At 42.1% G+C, this 14,145-nt stretch overlaps 2 protein-coding genes across 2 annotated transcripts; both read right to left on the bottom strand.

The window, feature by feature from the left end:
- Positions 1–1,748: 1,748 nt before the first annotated feature.
- On the bottom strand, positions 1,749–5,328 carry LOC135563105 (uncharacterized). Its single transcript, XM_065006072.1, has 3 exons — positions 4,876–5,328; positions 2,001–3,736; positions 1,749–1,833 (listed from the first exon to the last, which is right to left on the bottom strand). Exons 1-3 carry the CDS (start codon positions 5,047–5,049, stop codon positions 1,749–1,751), a joined length of 1,995 nt encoding a protein of 664 aa, XP_064862144.1. The 5' UTR covers positions 5,050–5,328.
- A 6,130-nt stretch (positions 5,329–11,458) lies between these two features.
- cbln12 (cerebellin 12) lies at positions 11,459–13,356 on the bottom strand. Its single transcript, XM_029623066.2, has 3 exons — positions 12,669–13,356; positions 12,343–12,462; positions 11,459–12,228 (listed from the first exon to the last, which is right to left on the bottom strand). Exons 1-3 carry the CDS (start codon positions 12,957–12,959, stop codon positions 12,031–12,033), a joined length of 609 nt encoding a protein of 202 aa, XP_029478926.1. The 5' UTR covers positions 12,960–13,356; the 3' UTR covers positions 11,459–12,030.
- Between the last annotated feature and the right edge of the window lie 789 nt (positions 13,357–14,145).

Here is a 14,145-nt window from a genome sequence, read left to right as displayed (position 1 = left end):
GGCACACTACCTACTAAAAGAGGCCTCCTACTTTAAAGATAGTTGGACAACAGAGTAAATATAATCACACACACACACACACTAGATTTAACAACTCAACATTGCCGCCTAGAGGTGATTGTGTGGGTGAACTGTGAGTGTGAGCCTGTCCCTCTTGTGCTATACAGTAGGAACACACAAAATCCGTTACTGGATACACATTACTTGACTTCTTTTAAAATAAAAACTTGAACCTCATGTTTAATAAAAGCACAAAGAAGCATATTTAGAATTATTTTAATCTGTTCCATTTTATTTGCATTAGACTCATTTTCTATGTAATCACGTGTAAAAGGTAGGCTAGCAACATTATGTAAAAAAAAAGAAAACGAAAAGTAGACATTTGCATTTAGCTAGTAAATAACTCAATATTTTGAATAAGTATATATTTAAACAATGCCCGAGGGGGTGTAGTATATGGCCAATATACCACAGCTAAGGGCTGTTTTTATGCAAGATGCAACGCAGAGTGCCTGAATACAGCCATATACGACAAACCCCCGAGGCACCTTATTGCTATTATAAACGGGTTACCAACGTAACTAGAAGAGTAAAAAGTCATCTTTTGTCATACCCGTGGTATAATATATTTATAAACTGGGTGATTTGAGTCCCTGGGGCAGCAGGGTAGCCTAGTGGTTAGAGCATTGGACTAGTAACCGGAAGGTTGCAAGTTCAAATCCCTGAGCTGACAAGGTACAAATCTGTCGTTCTGCCCCTGAACAGGCAGTTAACCCACTGTTCCTAGGCAGTCATTGAAAATAAGAATTTGTTCGTAACTGACTTGTTCATAGGCCGTCATAAATAAAGCTTTAAAAAAAATGGTGATTGGCTGAAAGACATGGTATATCAGAATGTATAGCACAGGTATTTTTACTGTTCTTACTACATTGGTAACCAGTTTATAATAGCAATAAGGCACCTCAGGGTTTGTGGTATATGGCCTCTGACCATTACATCACCGGGCCAAGCTTCCTGCCATCCAGGACCTCTATACCAGGCGGTGTCAGAGGAAAGCCCAAAAAAAAGACTCTAGCCACCCTAGTAATAGACTGTTCTCTCTGCTACCGCATGGCAAGCGGTACTGGAGCGCCAAGTCTAGGTCCAAAAGGCTTCTCAACAGCTTCTACCCCAAGCCATAAGACTCCTGAACATCTAATCAAATGGCATTGTTGGTTAAGGGCTTGTAAGTAAGCATTTCAATGTAAGATCTACCTGTTCTACCGCAGCACTCTGTGTTGCGTCGTGCCCTAAGAACAGCCCTTAGCTGTGGTATATTGGCCATAAACCGCACCCTCTCAGGCCTTATTGCTTAAATTTAGTCACGCCGACTAACATAAATATCTGTTTCAACCTCTGCACACACAGACTTTGATGACTTTTAAACAACATGTTCAATGTGAGCTTAACAAACACAACAAAGAATAACATAAATTATCTGGTTTCAACCTCTGCACAAACACAGACTTTGATGACTTTTTTAAACAACATCAGTTCAAAGTGCTGTAGAAACCCAGCCTAAAACAAACAGCAAACAATGCAGGTGTAAAAGCACGAAAAACTACAAAACCCCTGATATCAGTGGAGGCTGGTGGGAGGAGCTATAGGAGGACGGGCTCATTGTAATGGCTGGAATTAAATAGATGGAGCCGGAGTCAAACTTCGCTTGCGCATGTTTGATGCATTTGATATGGTTCCATTAAATCCATTCAAGCCCTTACAATGAGCCTGTCCTCCAAGTGCTTAGGAACCAGGCTGTAAAAGCACGGTGTGGGGTGGCCAGTCCTCTTCTGGCTGTGCCGGTGAGATTATAACAGAACATGACCAAGATGTTCAAATGTTCATAAATGACCAGCATGGTCGAATGGCAGAACAGTTGAAACTGGAGCAGCAGCACAGTCAGGTGGACTGGGGACAGTAAGGAGTCATTAGCCCCCCATACAATAATAGTAAGGCAGAACCAATCCTCCTTTGCCTGATACATGATCTGTGAAAAAAATCCCTTTACATTTTTACTCAGGGAATATTTTGTCCAGAGTGCATATTTTGCTGTTGTACCGCAAAAGGAGAACTTTTGCTCAAACTGATCATCAGTCAAACCATTCCTTTTAGGGGTGAGAATGTTCCCGTTATGACTGAAGAGGCGCTCCACAAGAACACTTGAGGGTAGGATGGCATTGAATTTGAGGAACAGCTTTCTCACTCTCTGGAAGTATTTCAGGCAACTGAGACTTTTGCTGGTTCCCTCGAGGTACCTCCGGACTTCCTCTTCTGTGTCACTGTTGCCAGTCCCAGGCCCGAAACTAAAGAATTCGTCTTCTGACTGCACGTTGTCGCTGCTGATTGGCGCACCACCAGTCGGCTCCAATCGGGTTGCCTCAGCCACCAGCATCAAATGCATGTCTTCTCTCTCAGCTTCTGGTAGCCACCACAAACGGAATTGTGGTGTAGTTGCTGTTGCCATTTTTGCATCCAGACTGGCAAAGAGCTGTTTGAAACGGGAATCTATTGCGTCTAGAACAGGGTTGATGACGTCCAAGAGATAGAGCGCAAGAGTTTTCTTCTCACATAGCTTTTTCTTCAATGTGAGTACCGTAGGTATGACCAGTCCAAGAAAACATTTTTGCTCTCCTTGGAAGAGTTCCAGTGCAAAAGCAAGTGGCTTGAAGACATGTATGTATTCTTTTAAAAATGCTATCTCATAAGATAGCAGTCTTGGGACCCCAAAGCTGTTGCAAACATCCATTAGTTTTGTTTCAGGGAGAGAGACCATCTTTTCCACTGCAGAGTATTCAGAAATCCAGCGACTCACACAAGGAGCAGTCAATTTCATTTTCTCTATGTCCTCCACTGCTGCTATAGCCAATGGGGATTGGTGGACGCTGTTCCATATGGCAAAACATTTGGCCATTGCGCTGCAGTACACTTGGGCAGTTTCTCCCCGTGATAGAACTTGCACTAGATCGTGGGAGGCAATCAGATTCAATGCGTGCGATGCACATCTCTGGTGCGGCAGCAGAAAGAGGTGCATGGCCTCATCTGCTCCGTCAAGTATGGTGCCCACGTCCTGAAATTCAACAATGTCATCTTCATAGTTTTCATTGTCCCCCTTTGAAAACTCTTTGAAGACTTTGACAAAGTTGCTGCCATTATCAGTGACTGTAGCCTGAAGTTTGTTTTCAATATTGTAAGCCAAATGAATCTCGTGTATTTTGGCTGCAATTGTTTCAAATGTATGCGAGCCCCGTATTCTGGCACAGGCAAGTGCAGCAGACTTCCTCTCCAGCTCATTCTTCTCAATCCAATGACATGTCATCCCAATGTAGCTTCTGTTGTGAGCTGACCAGATATCAGCTGTAGTGCACACAGATTGTACACTGTCCAGCATTTCCTTTAGTTCCTCCTTCATTTTGGAGTATGCCATCATAATTCCATTGATAAAAGTATTTCGGGTCATGGACATCTTCCCTCCACTTAAGCCCTCAATCAACTTCCTGAAAGCAGGCTGTTCCAAGACAGACAGCAACTGGACATTTTCCACCATAAAGTTGAAGACCAGGGTGTTCACTTTAGGCTGTGACGTCATTTGATTGACAAGGTTTTCCAGCTTGGATTTCTTGTAGCGTGGCTCCTTAGGAGACTTAGGTCCATCCATCTCACCTTTAGGCGACTTCAGATACATGATTGCATGCTTTCTCTGAAATAAAATCAAAAAGAAAATGTATTAATACACCTTCATTTACAGTATATCAGAACATCCCTGTTGTATTTTTTAACAGACAGGTAAATCCCCAAAGCATTTACCCAACCTATTTATTATCATATGTAGCAGAGCCAGATACTGTCGCATAATCTTTTGAATGTGCTTCAAGATTATATCATCAAATTTCATTTAAAGCGGCAATCAGCAGTTGAAACTACAACAAAGCAAACTCCCCACCCGTTTCGGTAAAAAGCTGAGAGACAGGGCTGGAGAAATGTAACCACTCTCAAATTCATAGACAGAGCTATGAATGTGAGGACTGGTCATCCATTGTAGTTAAGGCTATGTAGTGTTTGTTTACATTTAATTTGATTACAAACATTGGTGTAAAACAAGCTTATATTTATTATCAGCTTCTGAAGGAGTATGACATTTGAACTAAGCTCATGAGGTATTTATAAGTTATATTCTTTAAGAACCAAGAATCAATATCATTAATTTAACAAATCTAAAAAATGTGGCAACTGCTCGTTTAAGATATATTTGTGGATTAATTTACTTGTACCTTTTATGGAGATCATTTTTATGAAGAACATTTTCGTAATTTGTTGGCACATGAAACCCATTCAAAAACTACAAGGCTGAGAGGGCAGTTACACTGACCACCAGTAGTAGTACCCCATATGTCCATGATTTACATTTCATTAAGGGTACACCCCCCCCTTTTCGAGTAGGTGAAAATTACGATGCATTGCAATGTTTGAATATAATGTCTATTAAAATGTTAGAATTTCAATTTCCAAGTGACTTTTTTTGCCTGATTGTGTGATTGGTCCATGCTATACATTATCATTGGGACTCCATTGACGTTGAACTGTAAAATGGTTATGGCAAGGTCTAGTGTGGTAAGAATATGGCGACGCATGAGGGAACCAATGAAATGTCCGTATAGGCTCGATGAAATGTACCGGCACCCAATCAAAACACAGTAAAGACGTCATTATTTTATTGTGAAAGAACGTTAGTAGCTAGGCCGGAGGTGGTTTATAAAGTTGGTACGGGACACATATTTTACATCCGACCTGCTTTTTTAACCCACCATAGAACATGTTCATTGAAAGCATTCAACTCACCTCTAAATGTTTCTTCAGATTTGATGTCGAGTTCTTGGAGGTAGACAACATGCGGATTTTGGGTTTGCATAGAACACCCTGGACGGTCATATTTTTTTCTCTTAATTCCTTGAAAATGAAATGTTGTCTATATTGCCAGACATGGAAAGATGTGGCATGAGCACCGGTATCCATTTTTAAGAAATTATCCGCGCAATGTGTCGTATTTAGTGCGAGACTGCAAGCGTTTAAACAGGGGTGTATTAATTTCGGCAATTCTGTTGCAAAACTTTTCGTCTGTTACAACAGAAACAGTTTACTCCAAACTGAAAAGTTTTTTTTTTACGAAAACGAGACTTTCTATTGGACAGATTCAGGTAGGTCCTTCCCCGTTTGTTCCGCTTGCTCTGTTTGCACCCGATGTAGTCTAGTCTGGTGCTGTTAAATTATTTTAAACTGTAAACAGTTTCCGTTGCAAAACGTAATGAATTACACCCCAGACAAAGCGCACTGCAAATGCCTGATTACGTAACGACGTAATCTGGATTACTTGTATAATGCGTTACTACGATTGGTTGTTTTTTAACCAAGTAACCCAGCCCCCTGTGTGTTTGTGGACATGTTCCAGGTTGTCTTTATTGCAGTCGGTATGATCACATCTCAGGAGATATTGATGTGGCTCCTTTATTATTCCCCCAATAGTGTGTCCCTAATTATATTTTAAAAAGAACTGAATGGCAATCATTTGACCAAATGTCATCATATAAAGATGATATTTTGATTTTGAGGCATATATCATAGAGATTTGTTTTTGTTTTATTGAAACGTTTTTTTAAAGTAACTGAAGAGCATTATTTGTTTTATTTGTCACATGCGCCAAATACAACTTGTGTACAGTTGTGGACAAAAGTTTTGAGAATTACACAAATATTAATTTAATATTATATATTATATATTAATTAATTTAATATTAATTAAGTCTGCTGCCTCAGTTTGTATGATGTCAATTTGCATATACTTCAGAATGTTATGAAGAGTGGTCAGATGAATTGCAATTAATTGCAAAGTCCCTCTTTGCCAAGCAAATGAACTGAATCCCCCAAAAACATTTCCACTGCATTTCAGCCCTGCCACAAAAGGACCATCTGACACCATGTCAGTGATTCTAAAAAAATTTTTATTATTCGCCTACCTCCTCATGCCTTTTGCACACATTGTATATAGACTGCCCATTTTTTTCTACTGTGTTATTGACTTGTTAATTGTTTATTCCATGTGTAACTCTGTGTTGTCTGTTCACACTGCTATGCTTTATCTTGGCCAGGTCGCAGTTGTTCTCAACTAGCCTACCTGGTTAAATAAAGGTGAAATAAAAATAAAAATAAATTCTCTAGTTAACACAGGTGTGTGTGTGTTGATGGGGACACGGCTGGAGATCATTCTGTCATGCTAATTGAGTTCGAATAACAGACTGGAAGCTTCAAAAGGAGGGTGGTGCTTGGAATCGTTGTTCTTCCTCTGTCAACCATGGTTACCTGCAAGGAAGCATGTGCCATCCTCATTGCTTTGCGCAAAAAAGGGCTTCACTGGCAAGGATATTGCTGCCAGTAAGATTGCACCTAAATCAACCATTTATCGGATCATCAAGAACTTCAAGGAGAGCGGTTCAATTGTTGTGAAGAAGGTTTCAGGGCACCCAAAAAAGTCCAGCAAGCGCCAGGACAGTCTCTTAAAGTTGATTCAGCTGAAAAAAGTCCAGCAAGCGCCAGGACAGTCTCCTAAAGTTGATTCAGCTGCGGGATCGGGGCACCACCAGTACAGAGCTTGCTCAGGAATGGCAGCAGGCAGGTGTGAGTGCATCTGCATGCACAGTGAGGCAAAGACTTTTAGAGGATGGCCTGGTGCCAAGAAGGGCAGCAAAGAAGCCACTTCTCTCCAGTAAAAACATCAGGGACAGACTGATATTCTGCAAAAGGTACAGGATTTGGATTGCTGAGGACTGGGGTAAAGTCATTTTCTCTGATCAATCCCCTTTCCGATTGTTTGGGGCATTCAGAAAAAAGCTTGTCCGGAGAAGACAAGGTGAGCACTACCATCAGTCTTGTGTCATGCAAACAGTAAAGCATCCTGAGACCATTCATGTGTGGGGTTGCTTCTCAGCCAAGGGAGTGGGCTTACTCACAATTTTGCCTAAGAACACAGCCATGAATAAACAATGGTACCAACACATCCTCCGAGAGCAACTTCTCCCAACCATCCAGGAACAGTTTGGTGATGAACAATGCCTTTTCCAGCATGATGGAGTACCTTGATATAAGGCAAAAGTGATAACTAAGTGGCTCAGGGAACAAAACATCGATATTTTGGGTCCATGGCCAGGAAACTCCCCAGACCTTAATCCCATTGAGAACTTGTGGTCAATCCTCAAGAGTTGGGAGGACAAACAAAAACCCACAAATTCTGACAAACTCCAAGCATTGATTATGCAAGAATGGGCTGCCATAAGTCAGGGTGTGGCTCAGAAGTTAATTGACAGCATGCCAGGGCGGATTGCAGAGGTCTTGAAAAAGAAGGGTCAACACTGCAAATATTGACTCTTTGCATCAACTTCATGTAGTTGTCATTAAAAGACTTTGACACATGAAATGCTTGTAATTATACTTCAGTATTCCATAGTAACATCTGACAAAAATATCTAAAGACACTGAAGCAGCAACAATGGAAATTAATATTTGTGTCATTCTCAAAACTTTTGGCCACGACTGTAGACCTTACCGTGAACTGCTTACTTATGAGCCCTTAACCAACAATGAAAAATGTGCTAAATAAAGTAAAGGAAAAATAGTAAAATAGCAACAACAAAAAAGCAGCATATGTCTAGTGTGAAGGAATGTGAATGTACAGTGCATTCAGAAAGTATGCAGGCCCCTTCACCTTTTCCACATTTTATGTTACAGCCTTAATCTAAAAATGCATTTAAAAAAAAACAACCTAATCAATCTACACACAATACCCCATACTAAGACAGCGAAAACAGGTTTTTAGATATTTTTGCCAATGTATAAAAAATGCCTTATTTATATATGTATTCAGACCCTTTGCTATGAGACTCGAAATTGAGCTCAGGTGCATCCTGTTTCCATTGATCATCCTTGAGATCTGTCCACCTGTGGTAAATTTAATTGATTGGACATGATTTGGAAAGGCACACACCTGTCTATATAAAGTCCTACAGTTGACAGTGCATCTCAGAGCAACAAAAAAAAACAAGCCATGAAGCCGAAGGAATTGTCTGTAGAGCTCCGTGACAGGATTGTGTCGAGGCACAGACCTATGGAACGCTGTTTGGGTCTTTACGTGTCAAAAAAAGACACGTCAAATAAGCTTGTTGACCGATCATTTAATTGATCCCCAGTCCTTAGGTAAAGCTCTACAGTGCAATATGAATGTAAATATACACAATAGGCTGACTGGGGAGGTGATTTCACAGTCACAGTCCCGCGATAAGAGCTACAACGCTAATATTTGCGTAAACTCTTCACAGTTGTGTTCTGTGGGTGTCACCGAGTAGACTGATACCCCATTTCATTGCTTCACATTCCAACCTTGTTTAACATTATCTAGACTAAATATGGCATGATTCCACCAATTTTAACCTTCTGCATCACTTTCAAATAGGTTTGTTTATTAAACCACACATTCCACTAGTGTGCCTAATCCTTATTATGGCTTGCTTCACAACACATAATCCTGTCCGGTTGAGCCTCAACTAGCTAGATGAAGCTAACTGGCTGTTTATAACGTTAGCTTTGGCCAACAGGATTAAGTAGTTGGCTAGCTATTTTTTTTCTTGAACTAAAGTTACATTTCAACAGGCGAACAACAAGTGGCTACCTAGCTAATACTTACGAGGATTCATAAATCATTGCTAAGAATAATAAAAATGACTGCAGTTTCTACTGGTCACTGTTTTCAGGCAGGTTGTATTTGTGCTAGCTAGGTACCAAAGTAAAGCTAGCTAGCTATCCCAGTAGCGGTCCAACAAATAATGCCTTATTACCAACGCGGTATTGTAAACACATCGTTCGTGGCCAGTGTGTGCTTGTTTGCAGATTTTTTTGTACAGCTTTGACAGTGCTGCTGATAGTAGTGTTGGCGCTTGGCTTGCACGTGCAAATTCAGCACACAAAGCATTCTATAATAGAATTGTGTTATTTGACATGTCAAATTAAAAGCTTATTTAACTGTTAAATAGTGTTATTTGATGTGTATCTTTTTTTGACACGCAATGACCCAAACGGCGTTCCATACGGACCTGGAGAAGGGTACCAAAAATGTTCTGCAGCATTGAAGGTCCCCAAGAAGACAGAGGCCTCCATCATTCTTAAATGGAAGAAGTTTGGAACCACCGAGACTCTTCCTAGAGCTGGTCACCCGGCCAAACTGAGCAATCGGGAGAGAAGGGCCTTGGTCTAGGAGGTGACCAAGAACCCAATGGTCACTCTGACAGAGCTCCTCTGTGGAGATGGGAGAACCTTCCAGAAGGACAACCATCTCTGCCGCAATTCACCAATCAGGCCTTTATGGTAGAGTGGCCAGACGGAAGCCACTCCTCAGTAAAAGGCACAATGACAGCCCGCTTGGAGTTTGCCAAAAGGCCCCTAAAGGACTCTGATCATGGTAAACAATAGTCTCTGGTCTGATGAAACCAAGATTGAATTCTTTATCCTGAATGCCAAGTGTCACGTCTGGAAGAAACCAGGCATCGCTCATCACCTGGCCAATACCATCCCTACGGTGAAGCAAGGCAGCATCATGCTGTGGGGATGTTTTTCAGCGGCAGGGACTGGGAGACTAGTCAGGATCGAGGGGAAAAGTACAGAGAGATCCTTGATGACAACCTGCTCCAGAGCGCTCAGGACCTCAGACTGGGGTGAAGGTTCACCTTCCAACAGGACAACGACCATAAGCACGCAGCCAAGACAATGCAGGAGTGGCTTATGGAAAAGTCTTGAGTAGCCCAGCCAGAGCCCTGAACATCTCTGGAGAGACCTGAAAATATCTGTGCAGCGACTCTCCCCTTGCAACCTGACAGAGCTTGAGAGGATCTGTAGAGAAGAATGGAAGAAACTCCCGAAATGCACCTGTGCCAAGCTTGTCGTGTCATACCCAAGAAGATTTGAGGCTGTTATCACTGCCAAAGGTGCTTCAACAAAGTTTTGAGGAAACAGTCTGAATACTTAAATGTAAATGTGATATTTCAGGTTTTTATTTTTAATACATTTGCTAAAATGTCTAAAAACCTGTTTTTGCTTTGTCATTATCAGGTATTTTGTGTAGATTGATGAGGGGAAAAACAATTTAATCCATTTTAGGATTAGGCTGTAACGTAACAGAATGTGGAAAAAGTCAAGGGGTCTGAATACTTTCCGAATGTACTGTGTGTGTGTGTGTCACCAATATGCGTGTGTGTGTGTCCGTCTGTGTGTGTGTTTGGAGTGTCAGTGTAGTATGCGTGAGTGTGTGTGGTTAGAGTCCAGTAAGTGTACATCGGGCTTGTGCAAGAGAGTCAGTGAAACAAATGAAGGGGGTCAATACAAATAGTCCTGGTAGCCATTTGATTAACTTTTCAGCAGTCTTATGGCTTGGGGGTGGAAGCTGTTAAGAAGTCTTTTGGTCCCAGACTTGGTGCTCTGGCATCGCTTACCGTGCAGTAGCAGAGAGAACCGTCTATGACTTGGTTGTTTGGACTCTAACAATTTTTAGGGCTTTCCTCTGACACCGCCTGGTAAAGAGGTCCTGGATGGCAGGAAGCTCAGCCCGAGGGATGTACTGGGCCGTACGCACTACCCTCTGTAGCCAAATGTCACCATTTAAAGATTATATTTGATTTTAGGGAAATATAATGTAGGCCTAGTATCAGTACAATGTCATTGATCATTTTCATCCGAAAGCGCCACTGCTCTACAAACAATTTCTCGTCGGGAATGGCAAAGCATAAGCTGTAATGCAAATTTTTGCTACCTATAGAGGCGGTGATATAATGACAATGTGTCACTACCTACAGGGGAGGTGATAGGCCTACTTCGCAAGACTCTTCCACATTGTCTTGAAAAAGGTCAGTCCCACCCAATTGACTTTATATGCACGCTAATCAGTTGTTGTTTTATTTTTCAAGTGCGTCCTCTGGCTTTTCTAACGCTGTGTCTTACTGTCTGTCATGAATTAAGGAAGCGTGACTGACTGGTTGTGACAGCACACCACACTTGATCCACAGGAGTCCGGCAGAGACATGCCTGTGTGCTCGCCAAAGCTTCCATCTGTTTGTGCGCGACTGGTGAGGAGTGTCCGTTATTCACTATCCTTGTGCTCTCCCCCCTTGCCAATGCCCTGCCACCATGCCAACTACGGTGGTGAGAGCTATATTTACTATCAGTTGTCATGATACTGGTTCAATGAAAAGCAAGAGTAAAATATTGATACCTTTGTAGTCTAATGTAATTGTCGAAATATGAAACTACCAACAATGAGAAAACAAATCTAATTCACATTGTACCACTATAGACTTCGAAACTGCTCACCAAAAAGAGACAAAGGGTTAATGTATATATTCATTTTAATATGACCTGTTTATATTAAATCTTCCTAAGAGGTGTGCACACTGCAAAACACATACTGGCAAATAGGGAATATAATTAGTTATGGGACAAGCAGGTTTAACAATGCAGTAAGCCAGGGTGGCTAGCCAGAATGGTAGGCAAAAATGCCAGAGATTCAAAAGTCAATGAAATGTTGTAATCAGGTCTTGCCATATTTTAAGGGGCTACAGGATTTACTTTTCTTGTTATGTTTAAAAGTGTAAATGAAAAAGATACTACAAATTGATTGCACACTGCCATTTTTGTGCCATAGTGCGCATCAACTCTGGTGTCTGAACAAAAATAGTCTCTCCTCTACCCTAAAGGACAAGTTACACACAAGCTGAACACATGAGACAATTCACATATCTACCATGCAAATTCTGTCTTTGTGTTTCCCTCCACCCCTCATCTTTTATTGTTTCTCTCAGACATTAAATTACATATATTTTTCAGTCTCACCCTTTTCCCTCCCCATTCCTCTTTCTCTCCATCTTTTCCCTCTGTCCTCCTCTCTTCCATCATGCAGGCTGTCTCCCTATAGGGGGAAAACCAAGAACCCGGAGAAGGTGGAATACTTCCAGCCACCCATCAGGTTTCCCCTCTCTAGTTTGAGGTAGGCCTTGTCTCCCCTCTCCATGATCACTAGGCCTGCGTTGGTGGCTGCCTCCCGCGTCACATCCATGTCCCCAGCGAAGGCTGAGATCATTGGCCACCCATTCAGCATCAGACTAACCTAGAAACAACCACACGGTTAGTCTCAATGTCAAACAACTAACTATTTGTGGGACATGCATGGTGCTATGCTACATGCTCTATGTGTACGGCATGTACAGTATGTCTCTCTCACCTGGATAGTTTGCCTGTTGTAGGCCTTCACCACATGGAAGTTAAAGCTGTAGACTCCCCTCCTGGGGGCTAGGAAGACACTGCTCTCCTGGTCAAAGTGATTGCCCACATTCACCAGGATCTGAGGTAAGAAGAGAAAGGGAGAAAATTAACACAGGAGGATAAGAGAGATAGGGAGTGATGGGGTATAGAAATCAATCATTCATCAATGATCAATCAAAGAGAAACAAATCAGTCAAAGATAATTAATGAATAAGAAATCATTGGTCAACTTCACCTGTTGATGTACTACTTTATATGGTCAATATTAATTTCGAATTTGCTCACCTGATCGAAATAGATGATCATGGTGCGGTTGCTCATGTCTGTGGGCTCGTGGTTTGTCTGGCGGGTGGCAGAGAAGGCCACTCGGCCGGTGCCTGAGCGCACTGACATGCCCAGGGCATTTCCCGCTGGCTCAGAGTTGGGAGTGGAGTCACAGATCACCAAACACTTTCCTTCCAGGACTATAGGCTCAGTGTCATTCTGGGCCTGGGCCCCTAGAGGCCCCCATAGGAGCAGCAACCCCAGCAACACTGTGGGCTCTAAGGTGGATGAATGAACCACCCTGGGATACATGCTTTTAACTGTCTTTGTTTTGATTGTATACCTGTTATTAATTCTAGTATGGAGGAGAGTCACTTTGAAAGATTACAGACATAGATAAATATGCCCAGGCTAAATAGATTTAAAACGCTAAATATTCTCTCGGGTCACTCAGGTCCTAAAATATCTCACAATTGATGTTGTAGCTGATATTCAGCAGGATCATTCGTGTCCTCAATTGGTTGGACTTGGTCCACCACCCTGTTCTATGACAGCAGTCTCCTATCCCACCTAGTGGAGACGCTATGTAGGAAGTCTCCCAGTAATAAATATAGAGGTTTGTCAACAGGTAGGACTCACAGACTGACAACCAGGAGTGTTTGGAGTTATCAGTGTTCAGCAGAAGTCAACATACAGTCTCTCCCCCTATTTACCCCCCACTATCTGTCTGTCCTTCCTTCCCTCCCTCTATCTCTCTCACTCTGTTCTCATGGATATCTCTCCTGTGATTCTGTGCTGGTTTGCAACAGTGGCAGTAGGTGGCAGGATAGCATGGGCAAATAGACGTTTGTGTGCGTTCCAATCTACTGCATCATCACACAGGACCTGAGAGAAGGAAGGATAAACAGTGGGAGGGATAGATGAAGAAAGGTAGAGTGAGGAATCTCGGCTACCATAGAAGAGGATGAAGATGATGATATTGTTAGGGGGAGGGAGAGGGAATGAGGTAACGTTCTGGACCGGTGTCAGGGGAGGATGTAGAATCCAGGAGGGAGTGAGAAAGAAAGAGGGAGTGGGGGAACAACTCCGCTGAGAGACCATCTGTCTTTCGCACGCACTCTCTACCTCCTGACGTTCCATAACATGCCCCCCCCTCCTCGTACCCACCATGTTCACACGTAGTTTCTCCATCATCCTCTTGTATTTTCATACAAATTCCTTAGGTGTTTATCGTTTCACAATTACATAAATGGTTACTGTATATCACACGGACAAGAAAGCACTTCGTCCTCAATTGATATTATAGATAGAACAACATTTTAGACTGTACCCCCTCTTTATTATGGGATTTTCTCACTTTCCTTATAAAATAATCTCGACATGTCATCAATTCAAGTGCAAAAAAGACACTCTGACACACCTCTCTGATGATCACATTCTCTATGACACTAGTGATTAACACTGTTTAATCAACCACCTTATAAAACCACCACACACT

This window comes from Oncorhynchus nerka, linkage group LG20 (genome assembly GCF_034236695.1).
Source record: "Oncorhynchus nerka isolate Pitt River linkage group LG20, Oner_Uvic_2.0, whole genome shotgun sequence".
Taxonomy (NCBI): domain Eukaryota; kingdom Metazoa; phylum Chordata; class Actinopteri; order Salmoniformes; family Salmonidae; genus Oncorhynchus; species Oncorhynchus nerka.
The sequence above is the reverse complement of the archived record's forward strand: the minus strand, read 5'-3'. Positions and strand labels throughout refer to the sequence as shown.